Raw genomic sequence first — 15,061 nt, forward strand, 5'->3', positions numbered from 1 at the left:
ATTTATTTTGAGTTCTTTTGAATTAATGAGATTAAAAGTCCATGGGGAGTTATTGCCTGCCTGTACTTACCTGAATATGTGCTCTCTCACTCAACAAAACCTCATGTCAGTTTTTGTAAATCGTCTCTTTAAGAGTGCGAGTATGTATGATAGCTCCTGAGCATTTCTAGCACTTTCCTTTCATCCACCAGTCTTTGTGGACAACATGTTGTGAGCGAGGGTCACAACATCTGCTAACAATAAGCATATTTGTGTGATGGGGGGTTATTAAGTAGCTGGTGTCTTCACACACTTATAACAGACAGGTTCAGACACACACACACAGAGAGACACACACACCACATGCACTCACAACATGAGAGGGCAGTGAGCCAGCGGCAGGAATAGACTGTCAGCAGGGGTTTACTTGGCAGGCAGAGCACTGTCTAGTTTAGTAAGCACAACACATCTTTCGAAATAGACCATCTCAGTTCACAACACAGATTTTCAGACATTATCTCCAGGGACTTTTAGAAATTATTTTCCTCAAAACCCCAAATCTCTTTTGTGCACGCGACTTAAACAATTGATAACATTTTAAGAAACTTACAGGCTGTCAGGAAATGGCTGTGGATACCATTAATAATTACATCTACATAAAGCCTGATTCATTTTTTAGAGAGAAATCGCAGGGTCTTAATATGATTGGCAAATAGTGCAAAGTACAATAATGTAAAGAAATTAAGCATACCTTGTGCTTTATTTTTTATTTGCTGGTTCAATACAATGTATTTGACTTTATACATGCATAATAATGCTCCTTTACCTAAAAAATACTGATTCAGGAACTATAAGGAATGTATAATAGAGTTGTAAGGTCAACCTTCCTCCTGTATCCTCAGGAAGTGCATGGCAGGATATTGACAACTGACACCTTTTCTGCTTTACATCGGCGTAGTCCTGCTTCACACTCACTCATGGTCTGTGTGGCTGCAGTTGCATCCTCCCCAACACGAACACACACATTAAATCCTGGGGTTGAACACTCTGCAGAGTCCTTACAGCGGCACTTATTTGTTTGATCTGTACAAAGATGATTGAGATGGATTTGCAAATAATGATTATTATAGAGTGTATGTGCTTGTTTCAACCTTGAGTTTTCCTACCATCACAGGTTTCCCACATCTGACAGTTGGTACAGTCTGTAGTTGTAGTTATGTTGCGCAGTGGCCACTTGCAGGTGCTGTCCTCTGCTATTATGTGGTTCTTCTTCAGACACTGCAGTGCATGCAATTTGCACACACTGAGAAGGATTGACTTTCCCGTCACAGGACTAGTGGAGCACATCTCCAAAGATGAACTGGTTAGAAAGGCCAAAAAGCAAAATCCTTATTAACAAATACAATAAAGGAACAAGTTAATCAGACTGATCAATCCAAAAAGTTACATGTCCAAATTAAATATTAGCAGAGTAAACATACCCGCACTCAAAGGGCATTCTGCAAACACATTTTCCTCTGGAAGACTTCTCCCACTGCTGACATATTACTGAAGGAATGATGAGTTGTTCTGGCACACTGACTGTGAGATGGACAAAAAGTATTATTTTACATTACTAGTTGGCTGAAAATGAAACAATTAAGTATGACAATAAATGAAAAGTGGGATACAATGTAATCACAACTACTCCATTTTATAGTAAAATTTACCTGGGCTGCATTTGGTGTTTGCTGGATTTGGTGAAAAATTTAGACTGGCGTCACAAATAACTGTTGCTTCTCCTAGAAGCTGTCTGCCCTCAGGGCAAGACAAAGTAACTGTCTCCCCTATTCCATAGGCCTGCTTTAATGGAGAGGCAATGACATCATCAGCGAGGGACCTGATTGTGCACCTTGAGACTGGAGAAAAGTCAGAGTTTAACAAAGTGACCCTGGAAATCATCATGACAATAATGGTTTCATGGGTTCTGCACTCACTTGTGCACAGTCCGGGTCTGGCAGACCAAGTTTTATCAGCATTGCATTCTAGGGTGCTGTGACCAATAAGAAAGAAACCTTCAGCGCAAGTGTACTCAACCTTACTACCCACAAGGTAAATGTCCTTAGGGTCCTGTGGAAAAACAGATGGAAGCATGAATAACAAATTAGACCACCAATGTTACCAATGTCATAGCGCCAGGCTCGATGACATTGGATGACAAAAAAATCTATCACCTCTTTAACACTTACAAAAACATCTCCCACAGTGGTGCCTGTTTTATTCCATATTGTGTATCAAATGCAATCTAGAAGTTCGATTATTAGATTTCACAAATTACATGGTTCATCATTTCCTCATATTAAAATCTGGGTGGGTATTGTTTGGTAAATTAGGCTGATTGATTTAGAGTAAATTAGTATTCCCCAGAGAACCATGTTGCACTGTGGCCCTCTGGAAAATACAGACTACATACATGGAACAACTGCAATTAAAGGGATTACAAGAAACTTTTGCAATAATTTGTTCCACAAGGTGCAGTAAACACAGTTGGCTTTATTTTTACCAGAATGTAGCCATTGATAAGAGCAGGTGGAACTCCACACTTCTGACTTGCTGGGAGGGTCAGGTCAAAGCACTGAGGCTCCATGGTTCTGCGTCAAAAAAGTTTAAAAAAACAAAAAACATGTTTTATAGGTGGATACTGATAGAAAATCAGTGTGAAAGCTCGAGTGAATGGTGTTCCCTGTTAAAGATGTAAGTGTGAGACCATATAGTAACAAAAATAGAGTTTCCATTCGCTCTGACTTTAAGTATTGTATGTCTTGGTCTTCACAGTCAGATGTCTCAGTGGGTTCTCCGATACAGCTCTCTCCCCCGTTCCGAGGAGTGGGATTAGAGCAGGAACGACTTTGTGACCTCCGATTCCCAGAACATGTTGACCAGGAAGACCAACAGGACCAACCACCATAAATCACTCCTACAAGAGCAGAAAGAGAAAAGAAAGACAGAGGGAGAAAGTGAGGAGTATATGACAGTCCATCTGGAATTATTAAGATAATAATAATAAGATAACAATATATGCTCAGAAAAAATAAATCAAACCTTTACCAAGATACAACTGACTGCAGTAGTAAAAGAACATGTCTGGATTGCAACACCCACCCTGCTGACCCTCCACTTCACTTCCCCGCTCACAGGCCAGTCCTGATGTGCCAGGCTTACAGATGCATTTGCATACATCTCCATCCATGACCGCCATGCCATTGTTGCTGCACGGCCGGCAGTGGCAGGGGTCACTCTCACTAAAGTACTGCTCTATGGCTCTGCGAAGGTAGAGTTTTTTCACCCCAGCACAATGAACCTCCTTCACCAGCTCTGACAGCGGCCGCAGCTGCCAAAACAAGAGTTGGGTAAGTAAAGTTAAAGAGTGACAGAGGGTTGTGCTAGATTTAAAGGATAGATTTGAGTTTTTTAAAGTCTGTCTTTATACAATAGTGACATGCCAGTATGTATGTGGAAATCGGTCTTAGTCAGTGTAACAATTCCAATTCATACTGGCTTTGAAGATATTCTCTTGGACCATGACTACACTGTAAGAAACGGGGGCCAAACTCCAAAGCCCTTGTTCTGTGATAACATTTATTTCAAAGTTATTCTGATTGGATAATGCTGCAGTCGGGTGGAAACCTTGTTACTCGTATTTTAACTCAAATTTAATTCACATATTTTGGTCTGGACACACTAGGTTTCTGACAGTGACCATAATTATCAACATATCAACATCAAGAGATTGCCAATATGGTAGATCCAGCCATAGATATATTCTAAAATCTGTTAACTATAAAATCCCCCTTTTTTGTTTCCCCTGAATAAAGTTTCTTGCTGATCTGTTGCAGAGGGATATACTCTGGTAGTGGTGCGTAAGTCTATTGACATTATCCAGCATTTACTCCTCAAGATGTGCTCAGAGAAAACTTTGAAGTGATTTTCTTTTTCTTTGATTTTAGAGAGCTGTTTGGAGTCTGTGTTCGGAATATTTTGGTAACAACCCGCTCCAATTATTTTGCCGTTGATCTCCAGCCATGCTTGTTGTCCTCCAGGCTGCTTAAACTTGCTTGTGTCTCTGCTCCTGACTTGGAATACGGTTTGTTTCTGTACTTATATGGTGTGTTATGTAAGAAACAAGTGATGGGGAAAAATGCGTTCTTGATTTTCTATGCGAGATGGAAGGACAGAATTGTGACTAATATCTGGCAAAACGGACCTAACCCTTTTCAAGGCTCAGTAGAAGAAGGGCTAGGAGAAAGTTTCACCAGCTGAGCTGACACCAGTTGGTGAGGAGGTACGTGTAAATAGATACATATGTGGTTGGCTCACTCTGTAAAATTTTAGCAAAAAAGCTAACAACAAATCTACATGCAACTACTAGAATGTCACCCTCGCCACACGTTGGCAAGGAATGTTCTGAAGAAACAAAAAGAGGGAATTTTGTTCTAAGCAGGTTGTAACTTTGGAATATATTGACTCGATTTATCTAATCAACACTGCTAAAGCATCATATTAGTGTCAGCTGAACTTTGGATGCATTTTTGTACAGAATGACTGCTGTGGATTTTGGCCCTCATTTTCTTAAAATGTAGTCATATCAAAGAGAATAGCTTCAGGGTCAGTATGAGAGTAGGAACTATTACAGCCACCAAGACCCATTTCAACATACTTTCCCTCACCTTTTGTTTGGTAACCTGTGGAAACGATCGAATAGAGTCAGCCCAGTTTGAGTATGTTTGCCAGTTCTTTTCTGGATTATTGAGGTCCATGGTATTCAGTGCTGCTATAAATGGAAGGTCTCCTCCATCTACTTCCACCTTATGCTCATTATTACTCCTTTGATAACCTATTTTAATAAAGGTTTGCAGAGATGATGGATTACACAGATTCAGAAATGTTGATTGTTTTTAAACTGCAGGCTCTGGTATATATGCAGAATTAAGACAAACAAAGATTTACCGCTGGATGAGCTGTGATAACTTTGATCTTGACGGCAGTCCACAGTGGTGATGGGGAATATCAGAAACCAACGTTTAGTCCTTACACATTCATTACTCTGGTGGCTTTCAGTGACTTTAAAGGAAAGGAAAGCCAACAGAAAAAAGAAAAGTCACCTAACAGCAAGATGGAGGCAGCACTTCATAAACTGAGGGGCTATTCATCTATATCATCAAGTTGATGTTTGGGTTGCTATTAGAAAACTACTAAGTTTAATAATTATAATTTTGTATTTCATTTACTTAAGGAACATTTACAATTTGGTGTTTATTTGACAATTAATGAATACAGTTGACGTAAAGATATACTTCAGAAATGGAGAAACAATTATATTATAGAGCAAGATATTTGCTTTTCTGAGGTATATTTCAGAGCCAAAATAAATTTTGGGCATTTTAGCATTAAGCTATATTATTACCAATATTATTTTTGTAGTGTTAAGCTCAAACATAAATATCGCAAAATATCCCAGAGATGACACAGCCAGCCACCATAAATAGAAATGTGAATTTTAATTACCAGGATGTGAGATAAAAAAGGTACTTTGTTCCCCAAATGTTTGATATTGAATATTTAAAGATATTATTATATTATAATACTTATTATACATGAATATCTCTAAAACAAGTTGAATCCATCAGTTGCCTGTAGACTAATTTTACTCCCATTTATGTCTGCTATCAAGCTACTGAGCTTATGAATCCTCACCCATCTGTCGTTCGGTTTCTTCATCAATCTTGGCCACAACTTTGAAGGACCCTCCAAGGTTTCCTTCAGACAGGTAGTGTGTACCAAACCTTTCCAAAACCCTCCTGTAGGCGGCATAGTCATAGACAGATGGTAGTTTGGCCAGTGCCTTCCAGAACTCCTCAGATATTGGGAGGTACTGAGGAGAGTTACTCTGGAACTGAGCGACCTCTATGTCATTCTTTAAAACCACAATCTTGTGAACCTTTAAGGAAAAAATATATCACGAAGCACATTTAATTGTATACTTTGATTATTGTTATTGTTAAAAGTATAGGGTGACAAAATTTCAGGATCTTACATACCTTAGTCTTGTCATGTGTCATATGGTAGTCAGAGTTGCGATATCCTGTTGTGGTCCCGGACACTGTCTGTCTTTTGACCTTGTCCTTTGCATAATGCCATTCACTCTTGAACATCTCATCACTGAAATCATTCTGAGCTTTAACCTGAAAACAAAGGTTCATGGTCCAATGCACCAATGTCACATAACTAAGAACAAACAGCAAAGCAAAAGTGACGGCTTCATTTTAAAGAATATTAACAGAATGAAAAGTGTGCACTGTGATTGTTTTGACCACTAGGATGTTTTGATACATAGGTCCCTCCCCATATTGTGTGTACATGTATGTCAAGTTATCCTTGCATTAGACCTAGTGCAAATACACATTGTGAGATGGTTCTCACCAGAAAAATTACTGCATTGATTTTTTAATCTGAAAGTTATGGTTATGCTTTCCTGAAAAGTGGTCCTTTGCAATTTTGACAGAAATTACTATTTTATGTAAGTACTGCAGACAGAGTAGTATTGTTTGGGTAGAATGTTTGGGTAAACAGTTTTTGATGTATCTGGTGGTGGTAATATGTTTTAAATAGTATGGATGAGAGAGAAAAAGAAGAGGGTTTGGTGTGACCAATACAATATATACAATACAGTACAATTTCAAATTGTCACATGTACTAGGCCTAATACAAATACATTATATGTTTGATGAGAAATCTCAAACTTATTAAATGGTGCCTTTAAAGGATAGGTACACGTTTTTCAATATGTCTTTGAACAATAGTAACAGTGCACAAATTTACATAAAAACACGTTTTGCTTGCAGTAATCATTCTTCCTTTTCATTCAAACTATTAGGAGATTCCCTCTGAATGTGTTTGCAGTGTTAGTGACAGTGAACCAAATAAAATATCCATGGTCCTCATTTCAAACAAAAATGTATTCATGTATATCTTCCTTTTTAGTTCAAAATAAAACTCCATGTCTCAACAGACAGTGTTTTCCTATTCAACTGCAGTGGAAGGATAGTAACAAAATGTCATAATTTGGCACTAAAAAGACTCAAAAAGATATTGACTTAACTTCACTAATTCCAGTAGCTGAAGCTTCATATTAGCTTACAATAAACATTTAAATACATTTTTAAAGGAGGAGTCAGTTTTGGCTCCCATTACTTTTATTGAAATTGCATTATGAGAGCTCTCTTAATGGTCAGAATGAACAGGGTGGAATGAATATAGCAGGAACAACATGGGTCAATGTCTGATTGGGCACTGACTGTTAATTTAAGATAGACTTGAAAAATTGTGAACTTAATCATAACAAGTGACTACCAGGCATATCAATATGAATTGCAATCAGAGGGACTAACCATAAAGCTGTACTGGATAGTACTCAGGGGCAGTCTGTAGACATTATTATGGACACCACTGAACATGGTGCGACACTGACCCCCAAAGCTCTTTGTGTTGATGACACTGGCCCTCCTCTTTCCTGTCACCACATCATATCTACAGAAGCAGTGAAACCATCCATAGGTAAGCACGAGGCACCCGCTCCAAAGGGTATACACAACTGCAAATAGATATCTGTCCAGATTTGTCACTTACCCAAGTCCCAGGAGCTCAGTGTTAGGTGGGGGAGCTGAATTTAAACATACAATGTATTTTTGTAATGGGTCGCAAGCTTGTTCATCCTGTCCATCTTCCTCACAGTCCTGATCTCCGTTACACACTAAAGATTGGCTAACACACTTCCCTGAGGGTCAAAAGACAGATAGAAAGCTCAGCATTTATTTTCAGTAATTCATTATGTATAGTATATGTTGTATAGTAGAGTGCACAGAGTTTTATTTCCGACCTGATCGGCAGCGAAACCTGTCTCCACATCCATCCTCTAGAGGGCAGCCTTTTGTGGTTTCACAGGACCTGGTCTCTGTTCGCTCCCCTGGGCAAAGATTTCCTCCAAACTGAGCATAGACAGCCATGGCTCGTGTTCTGGTCTGAAACGTACCAAATGGGCCAAAGAATATGGGTAAGAAGTGTTGTGGCATAAATCCAAACAAAAAAACAAACAAACAACCAAAAAACCCTTAATGAGTTAACTTTACTGTAATTCTGTTGTTGCTGTTATATGAATGAAATTATTTTATTTAAATAAAATGTGTGATCCTGAGAAACAAGTTAACTAAAATAGGAGATAATATTAATGTTGCTAACCTGCAATTTTGTGCACCCATCGCACTCTGACCAATCTCCATATGGCCCCCACTGGCAATGCACACGCTGGCCACAAATCCTTGCAAAAGAAATTAAAACAGAACAGTATAAATTATACCAAAATGAGGATTTCACAATGTGCTTTTTACATATTTAAAATGTTATACGTTTGGTGTGGAAGTAAAGCAAAAACACAGATTTACCCTTTAGGAGTGAAGAGGAATAGAAGTGATGGCAAGACTACCAGACAGAGTTGTGCAATATTCTGAGAAGTGAAGAGAAAAAGAGAGGAGAAGACAGGAGAAGATAATCTCAGCTATTTTGAATATCAAACATTTTGGCTAAATCTTAAACATTTTGTTAAAGAATTCTCTATTATTGAATGTAAATCAACTTGCCTTCATGCTGAGTAGAGGGGCAGCAAACAGTCCTTTGAAGAGGCGATGCTGGTTATTTAAGTTTTGTTCTTGAAATGGGAAACCAAACCTTCAGAGGCACATTCCAAATCTTTGTGTGTGCACGGGCGGGCTGTGAGGGATTTTTTGTGTCTTGGGGGACTCATTGTGTAATGTGTGTGTTTTAACTGCTGTAAACGCCTAAGCTTCAGGCATTTGTTAAATCAGACAAGACACCTGGTAGCAAAACTGACTGTTTCTGATCAAGTAGGGGGTCAGCAAAGATTATTCCTTGGGGTTGTTACCTGTCTTATTCAAATTGCCAGTATAAAAGCCGAAACTGTTTGTTGCCTGCAGAATGACTGTTTGTCCGTCTCCGTGCTGGCATGTAATGAGTAAAGAGAAAGATTCATCACTCTGTCGTCTGTGATTCTTCAGAGAAACTTCTAGTACTAAAAATTCTATTACAGGGTGCATGCGTGCAAGGAAAAGTGTGTGAATGTCTTTGCTTTGCACAAGAGAAAAGAAAAATGATCTGTTATGGGAACCTTGCCCAAGAATCATTCTGAAACTGAAAGCAGACATTTGTCTTGGACTGAGACTCCTCGTATGCTCAACTTGTTTTCAGGGACCTGATATTGTGCCGGCTGGTTCACTGTCACACTGTCATGGCTTAGTGGGACACTTGAACTGAACCGCGATATTGTTAATGTCATTATTTACACCTGTGCCTTTCCTGTTATGACAAGTCTGCTGTGAAAACGCCATTTCTGAGCAAGGTGACAGAAATTTCACATTAGAACCAATTACCATCAGTACACGCTGGATGTGGAGCAGCTACATTTTGCTGTCATCCTCTGTTTTAACCTCTGCTCAACAGGTTTTACAGACATTTCTGACTATATTGTGCTAATAAATAAACTAAAAAGGTTAGCTGGTGACTCTAAATTGCCTGGACTGTAGATGTAGATGTGTCTATATGTGTGATGAACTGGATAGTACCTGTCTACACTAGGAGTGACTCTAGCCCCCCTGCTCAGGTAAAGAAAATAGGTGGATGGATACATTCATCTCCCTGAACTCACATTACATATCAAAACAATGACCATAGCAGGAGAATCAAACTCATCTTTGTAGCAACTGAAATGTTGTGCCACATTTCAGTTCTGTACGATTATCTGTCATTTCCGTCACCCATAGTGTTAACTAATTGTTTTGGTCAAAGTAGAGTTTTCGTTGTCATAAAAATTGAGCTTGAGTGTTGTTCAGAGAGAGATTTTGCTCTAGGGGATATCTTTGACAGAGACACAAATGAAAACTGTATGAGCACTGAGACGCAATTTAATCCAGCAAACACTGGAGGGCAATAGAGATTTGAGAACCATTCTCTCCAAATGGCTAAAATGTGAATCAAGGCTGAGCAACTTCGAGGATACAGTGTGGAATATATATATATATATATATATATATATATATATATATATATATATATATATATATATATATGTATGTATATATATATATGTATATATATGTATATATATATATGTATATATATATTTATATATATACATATATATATAGATATATATATAGATAGATAGATAGATAGATAGATAGATAGATAGATAGATAGATAGATAGATAGATAGATAGATAGATAGATAGATAGATAGATAGATAGATAGATAGATAGATAGATATGTAATAAAGGTTGGGAAGAAAACTGCAACAATGCTTTTTGCATAATAGGCCATTGACAAAAAGCCTGAAATCAGTTTAGTATAGATAGATGTTCACACACACACACACACACACACACACACACACACACACACACACACACACACACACACACACACACACATACACACACACACACACACACACACACACACACACACACACACACACATAGAAAGGGATTCAGTTTCTCCATCTCTTGCAGCCAAACTTGAGATTCTCTTCTTAGTGTTTCCATATTTGTATACAGACTCCACATCTCCATCTAATTATGGGCATATATCTGTTGTCACAGCCAGCCACAGGGCAATGCTGTGCATATCCATCACATACTGGCATCTTAAGAGGAAATAACAGAGTTTAAGTGTTCAGATGAAATGTTTTAGCAGCTGTATAGGACAAGATTAGGCTGTGTCATTGAGCATTGATTCCACACAGAAATAAACAAGAGACAGTTTTGTTCTACTTACAGATTTAGGATGTCAAAATAATATATAGCTCAAATTAAAATAAGTTGCAAGAGACAAGAATGGTCACTTTTACGACAGCAGCAATGACGTTTGGGAAATGAGAATATATTTTCTGGTTCTGAACCGATAGCAGTGGCATAAAATATTAGGGAACACAAGCTCAAAAAAACTCTTTGTGCCCACAATTTCAGCCACTTAGTCACTAAAAAATAAACCTCCCTTTGGGTAAGCATCTTATTTGAGAGCCATTTTCCAGGTGCAGCAATTGTAGAGCAATGGAGAAATTGTGTTGCATTTTCTACTTGATCTCTGATGAGCAAGGGATGAAAGCGAGTCTTCCATCTGACAACACACAGTGGTATACTGTATTACTGCATAGTGCATGCATTTCATTTCATGGATCATCAGTCTTATACAAATAGTGTCAAAATAAATTATTCATATAGGCATTTGTAAAATTTTTGAGGAAAATTAATCTTTGAAAATGTTTTAAAAATGGGAGAAAACTTTTTATTTTAGCATGGTGTCAATTCAGGTCATTCTATGAAGGCGATCGATTTGCTATTAATAAACTCAGATAATGAGTATAAAGTGATTTCCTGTATTTCTACAATTACCGCCCAATGCTAAATGACTCAGCTACTGTACAGCAGCAAGCCAAGTCCCAGCACCTCAGGCTAGAATAACAGTTGGCTCAGACAATAGGCCACCAGGCCGTGCCCTCCATTAGTGCCGCTTCTGTTGGCCTCATGATGTTACGAGGGCCATCTTTGACCGCCATCTGCCCTGGAAGTTTGGTCTGCCAGAGAGTGACAGTATGTGAGGCTCAGACAGACACAGACGTAGTCAATGAATATAAAGCTTTTGCGCCTGCTCTCTTCTTTTCAACATGTTTGTTTATGTGAGGTCAGGGTTAGGGTTAAACTTTTTTTTTTTTATCGCAAACTTTTCTATCTTGCTGTCTATGACTCTTTCACTGTATATTGTGCATTGCTGTGTTGCAGCTTCGGTTGGCAGACAAATTGCCAACCTGTGTCATGTGCCCTCATAACTAGACACAGGAGGGAAATTACTTTTCCTCCTCCTCACACTCTAAACTTTTCTAAAACTACACATCTCACCACTGCCCCTCTTTAAACTGTCTAAATGCCATCATTCATCACTACCTCCTACACCTCTACCTCCTCCTTATCCGTGTGTTTGCTTGTGCATGTGTGTGTGACAGAAGAAGACAGACACAAACATGCAAACAAGCATAAACACACAGCAACTATGCATTAGCTTATACTCATTTTTTTTCAGCTACTGAGTGTTTCAGTAAATTCCGAAGAGATAAATTAGTGCTTTTTCTTTCACTTTATTTCTCAGAAAGCATTGTTCATGACCTGCAGCCCATTAATGGGAAACGGCACATTAATAACACATCATGTGAAAAAATAAAATCAACACAGAGAGAATGAGTCGTGCTTTTCTCCTATCCTCAGATAATGTAATGTGCATCAAATCACTTAATACTTTTCCTTTCAGCAAGCTTGTGGTTACCATCATAACACAGCTGTTGTACTAGGCACCTTCCAGGGAGGAATATGTGAATGTGTGCAACATGGTGTTGCTGATAATTTCAAGTGTGCTTAGTTAATTAACCCTATTATGAGACAAATAACTTAATTATTCTATTGAGTAATTTCCTGTGGGACAGCAACATACTTACATTATATGACTCACAACACTGACACTGAGGTTTTCCAGACTTGAGAGCTATGATGCACACTAAGAACATGCGCACACACACACACACACACACAAACATCATCATATGTGAGTCAGTGTGGCAATGAGCTACTCAGCTTCTGAGTTATCTGTTTCCTATTCATGAGCACACCTGGCTGCAAAATGGCAGATGCTGAATTACAAAACACAGTCACAGCAAGGTCACCCTGGGTGCCGTTGCCCACCCACCTCCATCCTCATCATCCTGGTAACTGGATGATTTTAGGATGCTACTCTGCCCAAACAGGGAATACAATACTGGCATGTTAGCTTAAAAGCTGCAAATCAACTTTAGATTTAGAGTACTTTTGATTGAATTAAACTAAAATGTAATTATAATGGCTTCAGTAATGATTTTTTTTCAATCATTGAAGAAAAAACAACCAATCACCACTCAACAAGTCAGAAACAGGTCAGGAAATTATGCTAAATGACACTACTTACTCAATCAGTAGGCATAGAAGCTTTATTTGATAAGCCATTTTTCACTTTGAACAGAGTCACTTTCATTTGAACAAATGTTTGAGTTTTACAACAGCAAAGGACTCTTTTCACACCAGAACATAAAGGCAATGACAACAGTTTGGACCAGGGAAGACAAATGTCCTTACTACACAATTTGCAAGCCTTTTTTCAAGTTAGCTCATTTGTGTGGTTTCATTCTTAATGTGAATGGGGAAGTGTCAGAGCAACATTTAAAAAAACAAATTAATTTGAGCTTTGTCTTAAAGGGTAAAAACATTTCCAGCTGAGATGCATCCATGCTCTTGAAAAGGAAAATAACAAGAGAGATGCACAAACCCAATGAACCCCGTTGGTGTACAACTAAAGGTATATGTAGAACTTTTTGGTTCATGCACAAAACTGAAGTACCAAATGTTTACCAAATAAATAAAAAAAAAAAAAAGCTTGGTTAGAGTATAAGTTCAGAAATAGCTGTAAATGACCCTTTGCAATAATTTAAATACTTTACAATTTATCGGCAGTGTACTATTTGCAATTACAATATGTACAAACCTTCCACGATATAAAACATTTTAACATGAAACCACACTGAAGTGAAAGAAGTACTGTTTGAGCTGTAACACTTGACCTCCCTTCCACACTGAAGCATACGATACAAACATGACTTTCTAGCGGATACTCAGTCACTCGATCACACAAGACTTTTAGAAATGGCACAGTTACTCACAAGACACATACATTCACAAATTCAAAGAGTTGAGTTTTCTGTTTTGGTTTTACATTACCAAACTAGACAACATTGTCCTTACAGAATACATTCTCTGCAGAAAACGCCACACTGATCATAATGTTTTCATGCATAAACGTATAACCTTGCAATAAAATGATTTCCATTGTATTTTTGTATTTCACTCCAAAAGTACCTTTCCATTTTGCAGGGTGGAGAATGAAATGCATTAAACATAAATAAAGGACAATGTACTAAATGTATGATATACCAAGAATCCAGGGCTTTTGACATATTCAGAAACATGAAACATCTAATAAAGTAGACACCAAGGAGCTACTGCTAGATCATAGCTAAAGACTCACTGTATTATTTCCCCAGTGCTGTTTTATCAATACTTCCTGACTACAAAATTAGGATGTTTTCCCTTTTTCTGGCTTGAAATAAAAAGGATCTCTCAATTAGTGTAAAGCAACTTAATCACCTGTAGTTATGAAAGACCCAATACCATGATACATCTCATGATGACTCATATACTGTATACTGCACTACAGCAGTAAGTATAGACGCACACAGGGGGCAAGCATTCAGCAGAGGATACACGGACGTTGAATACACTCTTGTAGCCAGACACACTGTATTTTTATACTTGGCTATCACGACTCAGCACCCACCAGAAAATCCAATAAACCTGTCACGCTGGATTCTAACCATTAAAAATGACTAGTAGCAGTGATTGTATTTCTAGCTTTCCTAAACAAATTGTTTTTGTAAGTTACCTTGCAGCGAAAGGCTGATTATTCTCTTAAAGTTTTAAACATACTGAAAATGGGAAAATTAGTTTAGATGCACCAAAGATAAAGTAGACATGTGCTTGGCACATGTTTCTCAGCTAGACTGGCTAGTTGAATCAATGCACAACCAATCTGCATAGGTGTCTAATTGATGTCTAGGCTGCAAGTTTACTTCATTTCTATGTCTATGTGTTGAATAAACATATTGTTATGAGACACAACACAAGCTGTTGGTTGGGTTTTTAGAAACACCTGCAGTGATTTGAGGATGCATATAGTTTGAAAAAAACAAGACAAACAACTGCTAGATACTTACACCAGCCTACATTTCAGTGGTTTCATTTACAGACTTTTTTTTTTTTAAATAACCTCTGAAAAAGACTGTCACTGTCACTAGAATACCGAGAATGATGTACCAATACATTTAGCAGAAAGTTGATATGC

The 15,061-nt window shown here is 38.0% G+C and overlaps 1 protein-coding gene across 1 annotated transcript; it reads right to left on the minus strand.

The window, feature by feature from the left end:
- Positions 1–712: 712 nt before the first annotated feature.
- Positions 713–8,749, minus strand: c7a (complement component 7a). Its single transcript, XM_062417181.1, has 18 exons — positions 8,652–8,749; positions 8,457–8,518; positions 8,254–8,332; positions 7,895–8,036; positions 7,645–7,792; positions 7,407–7,545; positions 6,057–6,200; positions 5,713–5,956; positions 4,966–5,079; positions 4,686–4,852; positions 3,121–3,349; positions 2,764–2,935; positions 2,522–2,609; positions 1,956–2,088; positions 1,689–1,877; positions 1,461–1,560; positions 1,146–1,339; positions 713–1,062 (listed from the first exon to the last, which is right to left on the minus strand). The coding sequence occupies exons 1-18, from the start codon at positions 8,655–8,657 to the stop codon at positions 878–880; spliced, it is 2,535 nt and encodes an 844-aa protein (XP_062273165.1). The 5' UTR covers positions 8,658–8,749; the 3' UTR covers positions 713–877.
- Positions 8,750–15,061: the final 6,312 nt, after the last annotated feature.

Source organism: Scomber scombrus, chromosome 4 (assembly GCF_963691925.1).
Source record: "Scomber scombrus chromosome 4, fScoSco1.1, whole genome shotgun sequence".
In the NCBI taxonomy this organism is placed as follows: Eukaryota; Metazoa; Chordata; class Actinopteri; order Scombriformes; family Scombridae; genus Scomber; species Scomber scombrus.

What these genes read in the sequence shown, in the direction of transcription:
- c7a (XM_062417181.1), bottom strand. An exon ending in TTCCTCTTCACTCCTAAAGG is followed by an intron (nt 8,333 to 8,456) that starts GTAAATCTGTGT and finishes TTCTTTTGCAAG; the next exon opens with GATTTGTGGCCAGCGTGTGC. An exon ending in ACTGAGCTCCTGGGACTTGG is followed by an intron (nt 7,546 to 7,644) that starts GTAAGTGACAAA and finishes CTGCTTCTGTAG; the next exon opens with ATATGATGTGGTGACAGGAA.